Here is a 14,646-nt window from a genome sequence, read left to right on the forward strand (position 1 = left end):
AAAATATAAAATATTTCATGTACTCAACATGCCTCTCAGTAAATAGCTTGGGGTGTCTACTTTCCAAAATGGGGTCATTTGGGGGGGTTTTGTGTTGGCATTTTATGGCCTTTGAAACTGTGATAGGTAGTGAGGAGTGAAATCAAAAATTTGCACCCTTAGAAATCCTGAAGGCAGTGATTGGTTTTCGGGGTGCCGTACGCAGCTAGACTCCCAAAAAGTCCCACATATGTGGTATCCCCGTACTCGGGAGAAGCAGCAGAATATATTTTGGGGTGCAATTCCACATATAACTATGGCATGTGTGAGCAATATATCATTTAGTGACAACTTTTTGTAAACTTTATTTTATTTTTATTTTGTGTCATTATTCAATCACTTGGGACAAAAAAAAAAAATATTCAATAAGCTCAACATGCCTCTCCACAACTTCCTTGGGGTGTCTACTTTCCAAAATGGGGTCATTTGGGGGGGGTTTGTACTGCCCTGCCATTCTAGCACCTCAAGAAATGAGATAGGCAGTCGTAAATTAAAAGCGGTGTAAATTCCACAAAATGTACTCTAGTTTGTAGACGCTATAACTTTTGCGCAAACCAATAAATATACGCTTATTGACATTTTTTTTTTACTAAAGACATGTGGCTGAATACATTTTGCCCTAAATGTATGACTAAAATTTAGTTTATTCGATTTTTCTTATAACAAAAAGTAGAAAATATCATTTTTTCTCAATTTTCGGTCTTTTTCCTTTTATATCGCAAAAAATTAAAATCGCAGAGGCAATCAAATACCATCAAAAGAAAGCTCTATTTGTGGGAAGAAAAGGACACAAATTTTGTTTGGGTACAACAACCCCACAATTACCAGTTAAAGCAGTGCAGTGCGAAATTGTAAAAAGACCTCTGGTCCTTAGGCTGTTTATTGGTCCGGGGCTGAAGTGGTTAAGTTAATGCACTGTTGCATTTGTTGCCGTAGTTTTGGTGCGGTTTGAGGGTAGTGCTGCTCTGTTGAGGAGCACCCTGTTTTTTGTGATGGTTCTTCCACACTGTAGTTTTTTTTTTTGTGGGCAAAGTTTGTACTAGCTCCTAATATGCCATGGTGGATGAAGTTTTTATGCTGTTTTCCCACCTCTCGTTTTGGCACTGCTTGCGGACGTCCCAATGGTCTAAAGAGATAAGCTGTGTCGGTCGGTGAATATAAGAGAAAATAGGATTTTTTGTACTCACCGTAAAATCCTTTCTCTGTAATTCACCGACTGACACAGCAACCGCCCTCATATTTTTCTTTACGTTATACGTACTGAGGCTGCAGTAGCATGCTGAGGAGTTGTTACCTTGGGCGGAACTAGAAAGTTCTAGTTTTATCACATGTTGACATGTAATGCCTAGTCTTTTCCTGAAGGTGGCATAACAACCCAATGGTCTAAAGAGATAAGCTGTGTCAGTCGGTGAATTACAGAGAAAGGGATTTTATGACGAGTACAAAAAATCCTTTTTTTTTTTTTTTTAAGTGCAAAAAGTATAAAGTACTTGAATTTGATCTGATATCAGCCTTTTGCAGTTCCATGTACAGCAGAGCTCAGACTAGGAGAAGCGGCACAAGAAGCCAGTCCATTTTTGTTGCAGTGCTCAGGTGCCAACAAGCAAAATGCTGATAGTAGTAGGGAGCCTATTGTGGGGGGAATAGAGGAGGAAGCTGTATGCTTAACTGACTCAGAAAAATCAGGTTTTGTGCCCTGTAGGACATGGCTTAGCTGTGTATACCTTAAAACTGGATGGACAGAAATACAAACCCCTTGACATGTATAAATATTTTTTTTATGTATTCTATCTGTGCATATAGCAGTTTGTCTGTTTTCAGCTGACGCCACAAAGCCGGTCCAGGCTTTGAAAATATCCCAACCATGTTGCTCTGGATGCACCCAGATGCCTGGACCGGCGCCTGGCTCAGCCTCTCGGTGTGCTGCTGGGAAACTGAGCCAGCCGCTCCCACCCCAGCACTGGAGGGGCAGAGCAGAGAGCCGGTGACAGACGGTCACCGGCCCTCTGCAGGCTGAAGACCGAGAACTGAGCGATCAGTGGCATTCTAGGTCTTGGAGAGGGTGGGAAACCTAGGTGAGTAAAACTCCTCCTTTTCCTCTCCTTCCTCCTTCCCCCTCCTCTTTCTTCCTTCTCCTGCTGCTGCCGCCTCCTCTTTTTTTCTCCAAAACCTTTTTCTTTAATTTTTATACTGCGCTAGGAAGGGGAAAATCCTCTGTCAGTCTGTTCCTTTTGGGGCAGTAATTAATTGAAGCTATATGATGGGAACACAAAGCATTGTTTTCAGTAGATTGGGAATGAATTGAAACCCTTTAGGTTGTTGTTTTGTCTTTTTATACTAGTGGTGGTAACTACCCTCTATATTATTTGCTATCACAGTACAGGAAATGAGGTGAAATCTTTCTGGGGGAGTTGCATGCAGCAGTAAAAACATTAAGATAGGAGTAGGGCTGCAATTAACTTAACTTCATAATTGATTTGTTGACTGATTTTATTGTTTCACTTAATCTGATAATAACCTTAAGTGTGGTGTATAATTTTAGTTTATATATAAAGTTAAAAAAATAATTAATTAAACTTCTTAACCACTTCAATACCAGGCACTTAAACACCTTCCTGCCCAGACCAATTTTGAGCTTTCAGCGATGTCGCACTTTGAATAACTATTGCGCGGTCATGCTACACTGTACCCAAATTAAATTTTTTGCATTTTTTTTCCCACGAATAGAGCTTTCTTTTGGTGGTATTTGTTCACCTCTACGGTTTTTATTTTTTGCTAAACAAATAAAAAAAAAAAAGACGAAAATTTTGGAAAAAAAATTTTTTTTTTTTTTTTTTGTTTCAATTTGAAAACTTTGTAAATAAGTACGTTTTCTCCTTCACGGCACTGATGGGGGCGGCACTGATATGTGGCACAAATTGGTACTGATAGGCGGCAGGGGTGGGCACTGATGGGCGACATTGTATTGTTTTGTGCTGATGGATGCCAATCGGTGCCAAACCATAATGCATGCCAATCAGTAATGCCCATTGTGGGCACAGACTGGCATCCCTGGTGGTCTAGGGTGGCATACCTGCTACTGGGCATCCCTGGTGGTCTGGTGGTGTCCCTGGTGGTCCACTGTGGGCATCCTTGGGGGGCTGTGCTGATAATCGATGTAATCGTAGTTGCGGGGTGTCAGACTGACACACCACAACAACGATCGCCGCGTTGCGTGCCTCCCGGGATGCGCAGCGGCTCAAAATCCTGAGGACGTCCTATGTCTAGTCAGGATTTTGCCGCCGTCATTTGCCTATGGGCGGGCGGCAAGTGCTTAAATCTCTATATGCAGTGGCAAATATAAATAAACAACTATATGGTTAGGGAACAAAATCTCTAATCCACTCTGAGAATAACAGAAGAGATGTACTGTATATACAATTAGCGGGTGAATCTGGTAAATATCGTCACTCGGATCACATTTTTTTTATTTAAATAAAAAAAAATTTGACTGCTTTGTGAATTTTTGGACAGAACTATAATATATTAAGTTTGACAGAATGCCTTGTTCTAGGCAGGGGGCTTGATAAAAGTGACCTGCTCCTGCTGTCACTTATTGTTAAAAATGAATTTAAAGAACGTTTGTTCCATTTTCTAATCGTTACTATGGTCAAATCGACGTTTGTTTTCAACCGCAGTGATGGGAAAATTTGAAGGAGCAGAATAGAAAACGTCTTGGTCAAAGGAATTTTCAGACCCTATATTTTGGTTTTCGTTCAGAAATTACATTCATTTTAAAACTGAATGTTAAGTCAAAATTTCAAACGACATTCTTTCATTCAGCGAATGTACTAAGATTTTTTTTTTCGTATGCATATTCTCGTCCGAAAATCGATGTGTATGGCCATCATAAGGCTCTGTTCACACCTATGCAGTTTGCTTTTGATCCGTTTTTACTGCGCGTTTTGCATTTTTGCACATGTGATTTTTGCTGCGATTTGCAGTTTGCAATTTATTTATTTTTTGCCCATTTTGTTGGGCAGGTTAAAAAAATGCATACCGCTGCAAAAACACACTACATCTCAATTGAAGTCTATTGAACCAAAAAAGCACTGTTTTGAGTTTGAAAAAAGTCCTTAAACACTTTCCAAATACGCAGCGGCTGAAAAAAGCATAGGTGCTCTAAGCGCACAGTGGCCTCCATAATCCTTAAATGGAAGACGTTTGGGACAACCAGAATCCTTCCTAGAGCTGGCCGTCCAGCCAAACTGAGCTATCGGGGGAGAAGAGCCTTGGTGAGAGAGGTAAAGAAGAACCCAAAGATCACTGTAGCTGAGCTCCAGAGATACAGTCGGGAGATGGGAGAAAGTTGTAGAAGGTCAACCATCACTGCAGCCTTCCACCAGTTGGGGCTTTATGGCAGAGTGGTCCGACAGAAGCCTCTCCTCAGTGCAAGACGCATGAAAACCCACATGGAGTTTGCTAAAAAAAAACAAAAAAACCTGAGGGACTCCAAGATAATGAGAAATAAAATTCTCTGGTCAAATGAGACAAAGATAGAACTTTTTGTCCTTAATTCTAAGCGGTATGTGTGGAGAAAACCAGGCACTGCTCATCACCTGTCCAATACAGTCCCAACAGTAAAGCACGGTGGTGGCAACATTATGCTGCAGGGGTGTTTTTCAGCTGCAGGGACAGGACAACTGGTTGCAATAGAGGGAAAGGTGAATGTGGCCAAGTACAGTGAAATCCTGGACGAAAACCTTCTCCAGAGTGCTCAGGACCTCAGGCTGGGCCGAAGGTTTAGCTTCCAACAAGACAATGAGCCCAAGCACAGAGCTAACATAACGAAGGAGTGGCTTCACAACAACTCGGTGACTGTTCTTGAATGGCCCAGCCAGAGCCCGACTTAAACCCAATTGAGCATCTCTGGAGAGACCTAAAAATGGCTGTCCACCAACGTTTACCATCCAACCTGACAGAACTGGAGAGGATCCCCAAATACAGGTGTGAAAAACTTGTTGCATCTTTCCCAAAAAGACTCCTGGCTGTATTAGATCAAAAGGGTGCTTCTGCTAAATACTGAGCAAAGGGTCTGAATACTCGGGACCATGTGATATTTCAGTTTTTTTCTTTTTTAATAAATCTGCAAAAATGTCAACAATTTTGTGTTTTTCTGTCAATACGGGGTGCTGTGTGTACATTGAGGAAAAAAATTAACTTAAATGATTTTAGCAAATGGCTGCAATATAACAAAAAAAGATGAAATGTGAAAAATGTAAGGGGGTCTGAATACTTACGGAAAGTATTCAGACCCCCTTACATTTTTCACATTTCATCTTTTTTTTGTTGTATTGCAGTTATACCCCACTGTAATAATTTTAAATATAATGTACAATACTGGTAAACTTTTACTTTAAATATAATTGTAATGCCTTCTATTACCTCCAGTCTATCAGGCTTCACCTTCTGAGTTCAAATACTGATCTTCCTGCATACAGTCCTTTTTGTAAAGTAATTTTATTTTATTTTTTTAAACAAACTTTATACTTGCCTGCTCTGTGTAATGGTGCCCCAAAAGCAAGCAAAGTGTAGTATAGAGCGCCCCTATAGCAAGTTAAAAAAAAAAAAACTGTCCCATGAGGCATTGCTCTTCACACATTCACAAGTTCTCAGGCACTTACTGACATGTGTGGTGTACTGAGCTGTATGTGTGCTGCACTGTATTTTCTGATATGTAAACAAATAATGCATTCTGTATGCAAACCAACTAATTGGCTTGCTGATTAATTTTAATTAATTTACAGCTATTTTCATAATCGATTGTCGATTAGTTGTTTCGGCCCTAGATAATATTTACTCTTCCTATCTAAAAGTATAAAAACTGCTAAGACTACAAGTAAAAATTTGTGGTTGGACATCGACATTTTATGACATGGTCATTTGGCGCAGTGTAGCATGCCTTTTTTAAAGATGGTTGAAGGAGTTGTAAAGGCAAAAGGTTTTGTATATTAATGCATTCTATGTATTAAGATACAAAACCTTCTGTGTGTGGCAGGCCCTCCAGCAGCCCCTAATACTTACCTGAGCTTCACCTCTGTTCAATGATGTCCACGAGTGTCTCCGCTGTCTGGGACTCTCCTCCTGATTGGCTGGGGCACAGCTGTGACGCCATTGGCTCCCGTGGCTGTCAGAGCCAATTAGGGGAGAGAGGGGACAGGGCCGGGTTGGGGCTCCGCATCTGAATGGACACACGGCGCTCTGACTCGGCTCAGGTGCCCCCATAGCCGGTTGTTGGTCTATGAGGGCACTTGTCAGGAGGGAGGGGCCTGGAGCAGTGAAGGGGGACCTGAGAACAGGAGGATCTGGGCGCCTCTGTGCAAATCCAACTGCACAGAGGAGGCAAGTATGTTTTGTGTGTGTTTTTGCTTTTAAAAATAAAAAAAAAACTAACATTTCCGTTAAACTTGGAGAAACTGCAATTGTAACGATGAAGTTGCATAAGTGTCTGATTATCCACTGTTCCTTTTTTACATGATCACTTGCTTAAAGCTCAGTTCTACATTTGCATTCTGCTCTTAATATTTTGCAATCGGTTCAGTAGGACAATAAATCGTGTCATCTGGATTATGCCATCACTTAATAATTTAGGTGTTTTGTTTACTGTTGCAGGGCGTTGACTTTTGGTGGAGGATTACCATACCTGGAACATCTAAACCTTTCGGGATGTCTCAACGTGACTGCGTCAGGCTTGCAGGATCTGGTATCAGCATGTCCCTCTCTTAATGATGAACACTTCTACTACTGCGACAACATTAATGGTAATTGTGTTCTACTCAGTTTGAAAACCTGCACATGATCCTAAATGAGGTCACAATGACTTGCTGAGCAGCAGGTCAGAGACATTCTGATCATGTACTTGTCTGCACCTCATGTGTACTTTGCAGTTAGCTTGAATAGTACACTTCTTTTGATTCGGCCGTGGCTTAACAGAAAGGCATTTTGCTTGTGATTTGCCTTTCATTTTAGCATAAGTATGGTATAGGACCTGTCGGTCAGGTTGCTGGGATCCAAAAATGATTCCAGTATACAACACTTCAGTTATTAAAGTAGTTCTGAAAGCTGAAGGTTTTTTACATTAATGCATGAAGGTAAAGAACCTTCTGTGTGCATTTCCCCCGCTGCTGTCAATCAGACAGGAGGGCGCAGGGGTGGTGCTGGGCTACATCCTCTGTGTCAATGGACTCAGTGGGGCTCAGAGTGAGCATGCATGAGTGCCCCAAGTAGAATGCTATGGGGCACTCAGCAGGGGGGAGGGGCCCGAGGAGAGGAGCATCAGGGCTGCTCTGTGCAAAACCACTGCACAGAGCAGGTAAGTGTAACTTTTTTTTTTTTCCTTTTCTCTTTACTTTAGTATCACTTTAATGAATTCAGCATGTTGTGTTTCCAGGTCAGCCTGATTTACATTTTCATAATCCAGAAAATAGTTGTCAATTCTTAGTTCTGTGGTAGAACAAATTCTAATTGCCAGTATTTCTAGAATGTAAATCCTGGGTTTGCTTGTACTTGTGAAGCAACTAATAGATGACCTGTGAGGATAGAAATGTGATGTCTATCATCCTACAGGCTTGCTTTAAGTCAGCAATCCCCTAGGTGGTGGAGCCAGGTTTGGGTTGACTGATCTAGAACCTGGTCTGCACTGCCAGCTCCCATATTTCTGTCCTCACAGCTATTCTTCTAGGGCTAATCCACACAGACATAACAGAAGCTTCACATCTACACTCATCCTGAAGTAGAGGTTTGGGAGTCATTGAGTCTAATAAACCCAGAAATCTATGTGTACATTTACCGAAGCTGACATGGTAGTGATTATTTTATATGCATGCTTTCCTAATAAAATGGGTAGTTATTAACAGGCGGAGGTAAGTTTTCCAAATTTCATAGACACTGTGCAGGTAAGCAGATCCTGCCCTATCCAGGAATATATTCCCTACTTCATCTGTCTTGAGTATGTGGAAAACATGAATACTTGGCTAAAAATGATCCTGCCGTATATTGAAGAAACGTGGTGGAAAATCAGGCTGCACAGTGTTGACACGTGTCAGTGTATGTGGACATTGTATGGCTCCATCCATTGCCCCTTTTGTTATTGTAGTTCAGCTCCTAAGCAAAGTACTGAGGTCTAAATGATTGGCTGTAAAAGTGAACTGTTCTCTGATCTAGTGACTGGTAGTGTATGCAAAATGGTATTCGTGGAAATATTACCGTAACCAATCACTGCTACTTGCAGTATGTATGGGTATTCTGGTGGCTTCTACTGTTATACTGGATGCCTATTGAGCCAGTGAGTTTAGCTGTAAAAATCTCTGCCCACAATTTAGACTTAATTTTTGGTATTGTAGTTCCTGGTGACAAAAACCTGTAAAAATAAGGGTCCTTGACCATAAATTAAATCAGAATATCCCTTACCCTTCAGAAAATCCCTTACCCTATCCTACCAGATACGCCAACACATTTACCAGAAAGGTATCATTCAAATAGAATGGCACATCTCTGGAATGCGTTCACACTTCAAGGAGGTGTAAAGTCAGAAGGTTTTTTTATCTTAATGCATGCTATGCATTAAGATAAAAAAAATCTGTGTGCAGCAGCCACCCCAGCACCCTCTAATACTTACCTGATCCCCCATCTCTGTCCAGCAATGTCCACAAGTCCCTCAGCCATCCAGGACTCTCCCTTGATTGGCTGACTGATAGCAGCAGGAGCCAATGGCGTTGCTGCTGTGTCTCAGCCAATCAAGGGAGAGAGGGGATGGGGCCAAATGGCAGCTCTGTGTCTGAAAAGACACACAGTGCTGCGGCTCGGGTGCCCCCATAGCAAGCTGCTTGCTGTGGGGACATGTGACAGGAGGGAGCTGTTTGTTATTTAAAAAAAAAAGAAGACTTTAAATAATTGCAGGAACAAAACACATACTTGCCTATATGGTTGCAGCATCTGTGCGGTGATGCAGCTCTCCCCTACTGGCTCTAAGCCAGAGAACTGAATGATCACATGACCGCTGATCACTCAGTTCTTGGGACCTCTCTGACTTGGATCCTGCGCTTCCCCTTCAGCGCTCACTGGAGCGCTGGGCAGGAGAGGGGGCAGAAGCGGCTGGCTTCAGCGACATTGTTGGGATGCACCCAGAGACTGGAGTGGTTCAGTGATGTCACCCGAAAATGGGCTTAAGCCTGCTGTCAGTTCATTGTGGGTCACAGGAGTGCACAAGTTAAGTGCACGCCTGTGATCCTCGAGAAGTATGGCCACAAAAAGCTTTCACCATACTACTTTTTTAAAGCCATACCTAGACCGAAATTCATCTGGTTCATCAAAGACTGTTTGAATTTTAATCCACGTATGGACACTGTGATTGTGTAGAAGTCTATCTATCGATCGACTTCTGTACAACCGCCATGTTGGATTTTCTTTGCTCGATCAGCGCTGCTGGCTATAGCCTGCAACCTTGATCAGTGTATTCTGAAAGCAGGCAAGTCTCTTCACTGTCTGAATACAATCGCTTAGGGAGGGAGGCTTCCCCCATCCACATCAAGTGTGGGGGAATCAAGTCAGTTTCTTTTTATTTATTTTTTTCCAAGCTACATGTGAAATGAAGAAAATAAAAATGGACTCATGGGCTGCTTAACACATGCATGGTGCGTTATGCTTTGCGGTAAGTTGTAACTGTAAAGTTGGCCTAAGGAAGCGGTAAAGCATGTATTTCTTGTTTAGGCGAGAATGACACAGCCTGTACTGCCCGCAGACTCCTGGGATTTGAGCATTCTATATTTCAGAAGTCTTCAGGCAACTCGAAGAGTGCTGGAACCACGTGCAGCACCAGTCCTGTGCATGCAAACCCAACAAAAAATTTGATTGTTTGCATATTGCCAATACTATGGCAATGCGTAAACAAAACAATTTCCCTGCTAAAGCACTGGCCTCATATGCGTTTAGAACCAGCTCAGCAGACCAGGAAGGACAGTGGGGTAATCTTTTTGCCCATGTAGAAAATGGCAGTAAGGCAGAGATGAGGCACAGTATACACCATATTTAAAGGTAAATATTTTTTAAAGTCGACATTTTTAATACCATTTAAATTTTTATATATATATATATATATATATATATATATATATATATATATATATATATATATATATATATATATATATATATATATATATTCACTTTTTTTTTACTTATTTAATTTTACATTGTGGATGACCACTAGGAGGCAGCATTTGACTAGTGATGTAGTTGAATGCAAATGTCAACATTTTTAGAGTAAGCCCATCTACATAAGCTTTATTTTACCTTGTAACCTTGAGGTAACAGAGCAGCAGGAAGGGTCTTAACAAAATTGAGATTGGCATACTGAAGTGTCCTTGTCCCCGTGGAGGCCCATTGGGAATAATTTAAACCACTTCCTATCTTGCTAATGGTAAGACAGCGAAATAAAAATGTATTGAAAATGTATGCTTTTTAAATTGTAGTAAGGTTGTGAGAAATACGTGATTTGTATTACAGCTAAATTACACATGCATATGTTGCCTAATGCTGTAAGCACATTCATTTCACTGTTGGCAAATCACATGATTTCCAGCCTAGGTTTCCTTACCTCTTGCTCAGGTTATGTTTTTTTACAAGGAATCCTTTTATCCAGGTAGTTTAACTTTGCAGACCTGTCCAAGCAGGAGTACAGTGAAAGGATTACAGATCAGTTTCCTAAGTTTTACTAGATCACCCTATTCTCAAAGGGGAAGCCCCACTTATCTGCCTAACCCCCCCCCTCCGCTGACACATTTGGCACCTTTGGGGGGGTGGGTACCTGGTTTTGACAGGTACTTGCTCCCACGTCCGGCTCAGTTCACTGTGGTGAACTTGGACACCTGCAGCTGGGCCATGAACAAAGTGCAGTAGGGAACCAACTGAAGACGCAAGACTTCACTGCCAGTTTCCCTTAGGTGGCAGCGGAAGCACCCCAGAGCCGATTGAACAATCGGCTTGGGTGAGGACTGTATTCGTGGACAGGTAAGTGCCCTAATATTGAAAGTCAGCAGCCGTATTGTAGCTGCTGACTTTTTTATATTTTTTCTGAAGGAGCATGGAGCTCCTCTTTAATTCCGTTGTAATACTGTATATCAGGGCTGATTGTGGTCTGAGCCATTCTCTGTAGTAGGCTGTCCTGAGATGGTGTGATAGAGAGACCACACAGCTGAGAAATGCAGTGCCCAGATAGGGTGTGCCATCAAGAGCTACACAGAATGGGTAAGGGCCTTCAGGACAGTCAGTCGTGCCGTTTTTATGAATAAGCAGAAAGTGTAAGGCTAATCATACACATTACAATCTGGCCATGCAAATTCTGTAAAATCAACTTTAGATCTGCCAAAACTGTAATGAGGTTCTACTTAAGCTATCCAATCAGGCAGGACCTTGCACTAAATGCTGTTTGGTAGATCAAATGGAGGTTGTTCAATATGATTGTATTGTGTGCAGTGACCTTAAAGGGAGACCTATTGTAATATAAGTAATGGAGCTGTCATTGTCGACTTGTTTTTATAAACGTGCAGGTTCCAGGACTGTCCTCCTAATTCTAGCTTTACCAACTAGCATTTCATTAACCACCAGAAAAGTATGTAGGCAGTGAAGTTTTATCCCTTCAGCATGTTTGTTACAGCCAGTGACTCACTACGATGACCGTTGTACGCAAACAGTAATGGCAGTTTTCCTTATTTCTGTCAGCTCACCTAATACTGATCACATAGGTTTGCATTGTTTCCAGCAAGTTAGTCACATGCTAGCTTTTTAGGCCATTTTGACACTGGTGTGGTGGAGCCCAATACTGCAAGAGCAGTGCGGTGTACCTATGTGTTTGGAGCGTGTTAGCTGCACTTTCCCATAGAGTTATATTGTGTCCTGCGTATTTATTTATTTTTCCTGTGTTTTTTTTTTTTTTTTGTGCGCTTTCTAAAAGTGCACCATAGATTCAGCATGCAGGAGTTTGGTGCTCTTTCAGAATGCGCACCAAAACTACGTGACCTATTATAGGGCAGCTAACCAGCTCCACACATGTGGGTAAGATACAATAGTTGAGATTTCCTGGTCTCTCCTTTCTCTGTTTTATCCAACAAAAGGCTAGATGATTGTGTCATGCTCTTCATGATCTAGGTGGAAGATATGGTAGGAAGCTGGCAAGCGTTGTAGCCCACCCAAAACTGAAATAGTGTACATTAAAGGCAATACAGAGCTGGCCCCGGACTAATTTCTGCACAACCTCTTTAAAGTGTATGCAATGCTAAAACAAGTAGTGAGGTATACAAGTGTGTCTTTTCTATTTGTGTGTTCACCTGGTTATGTTCTTGTGCAGGTCCCCATGCTGAAACCGCCAGTGGATGCCAGAACCTGCAGTGTGGTTTTCGGGCCTGCTGCCGATCTGGTGAATGACCTTTCCTACCTCCCCCACTCATCTGAGCAGCCATTCTTTCATGCACTTTACCCTTTCTAGCACACGTTGTGTGTTCAGGAGTCCTTCTGGAGTTTTTTCCTTCTGAGTTGCATTCATCATATAGTCTTTGAGCAAACTGTCAAGCGTAGTAACAGTTTTCGCTAAATAAAATCTTCATTCTCCAAGCTGTTTGTTTCTTTCTTGGACTACTTTTTTTTTTTCTCCTTAAGGTAACATAATTGTTTGCAAATGAACAAAAAAATAAAAAAAAAGGTAATGCAAGCCTACAGAAACGATGAACAACATAAGCTCAAAATGTCCATTCCACATATCGATGGTTAATATGGAAAGATCGCATAATCATCGCATTGTTATATTATTAAGAACTAAGTGCATAAAAAGCTGTATGCTCCATGGAATACCTTCATCAATATAGCCCAGGAGACACCTTATGGCAAGGGAGGGTCTCAAAGTGAAACTGGCAGCCCTCCAGCAGTTGCGAAACTACAAGTCCCATCGTGCCTCTGCCTATGGGAGTCATGTTTTTAACTGTCAGCCTTGCAATGCCTCATGGGACTTGTAGTTTCGCAACAGCTGGAGGGCCGCCAGTTTGAGACTCCTGCCTTAGAGGCTTACATGTATTGGGCTGCTGCGTAAGTGAGGTCACGAGACTCCAGACAAGGAAGTGAATGACACAGTGCTGAGGAAACAGTGGAGGGATGATCACAGCACAAGGACTCCATTGAGCTTAATTGGGCTGTAACTTCTGACCAAAGGGCCCTAATACGTGGGCATTCCCAAACCATATGGAAGAATGTACCATCTGCAACTGAGCACTTGGCAAGCAGCAGAGGGTCGTTTACCAAGGTGGAAAAGAAGGCAAGGAGTGTAACATGATTAATACAAGAGTTTAGTTTCTAAAACCTTATCCATAGATGAGATGACCATAGGAACATGTATAGGAAGGATTTTATGCACACTGTCCATGAGATCTGGAATATCTTCCCTCTAGTAAACTTCAGTACTTTTGCAGACGGTCAGTTTTTAAAGTGATGAAACAAGAAATATGTGGAAACTAGTTTAGAGCAAGTTGGATCATGAAACAAGTTTTCCAGAGCAGAGGGTTCCATGGGGACATTAGTCAAATCAAATTGCGCCACTGCTGTGTGTCAGTCGCAAATATCGGAAATGGGCAGGAAAGCAAAGTTTGTGCTTCCTTTTTGATATTCCAAAAGGGCAAAACACACCGAGCCAGTATAAGAGGGGGGGGGGGGGGGGGGGATACAAGTTTCACCCTGTGTTTAGTCCAGAGCAATCCATTGGTATGTTTAGAACACTCCTGCAAACATGGATTGTGCCAGAGAGTGGTATCGGCACAATACGGCACTTCCTCCAAAAGCATGCAGCTTAGCATGTTTGTAAAATACGCAGCTTAGCATGTTTGTAAAATACGCAGCTTAGTAATATACCCATAACATATAGACATACTGTCTATAAATTGAATTCTGTAGGGATTCATAAGATGTAAGGATAGCGGCTTCCAGGCCTGTAGCAGCATTATCAACTTCAAGGTTTCTTGGGCAGCTTTAAGGCCCCTTTCACACTGGGGTGGGAGCTGCGTCAGCGGTTACCATCGTTTTTAGCGGCAGTCTGCGGCCGCTAGCGGGCGAAAAAGGGTTAAAACCGCCCGCAAAGCACCGCTGCAGTGGCGCTTTTCCGGCAGGTATAGCCGCGCTGCCCCATTGATTTCAATGCGTAGGAGCGGTGAATACACCGCTCCTTTCACAGCTCAAAAGATACGGCTAGCAGGACTTTTTTCACCGTCCTGCTAGCGCACAGCTCCAGTGTGAAAGCACTCCCTCACTGGAGTGAAAGGGGCCGTTTTTTTCAGGCGCTATTTTTAGCGCTGTAGCGCCTGAAAACCGCCCCAGTGTGAAGGGGGGCCTAAATGTGTATGTGTGTGAGTAATAAGGCAGTTACTCGAGGCAACCTGAAATTGACATGATATCATCATCCATCATAACTGGCTTCCTCCTGAGAAATGTTTTACTTGATGTTCATTACAGAAGTGAGTCATATGAAATATTCTATCAGGCTGGCTGCTGCATTCTGTATAAATCAGTGATGCAGGTCGACTAAAGTGAACC

At 42.2% G+C, this 14,646-nt stretch overlaps 1 protein-coding gene across 1 annotated transcript in view; it reads left to right on the plus strand.

Moving 5' to 3' along the window:
* FBXL5 (F-box and leucine rich repeat protein 5) overlaps positions 1-12,684 on the plus strand; it is an 82,700-nt gene extending 70,016 nt beyond the window's left edge. The window contains exons 10-11 of the mRNA XM_077477756.1: positions 6,691-6,839; positions 12,422-12,684. Coding sequence (XP_077333882.1) covers positions 6,691-6,839; positions 12,422-12,498 — 226 coding nt within the window. The 3' untranslated portion in view covers positions 12,499-12,684. The remainder of the gene's footprint in view (positions 1-6,690; positions 6,840-12,421) is intronic.
* The last annotated feature ends 1,962 nt before the right edge of the window (positions 12,685-14,646 follow it).

The sequence above is a fragment of the Lithobates pipiens genome, unplaced genomic scaffold, assembly GCF_037356315.1.
Source record: "Lithobates pipiens isolate NorthernLeopardFrog02 unplaced genomic scaffold, aLitPip1_a1.2 Scaffold_13, whole genome shotgun sequence".
NCBI classification, from domain to species: domain Eukaryota; kingdom Metazoa; phylum Chordata; class Amphibia; order Anura; family Ranidae; genus Lithobates; species Lithobates pipiens.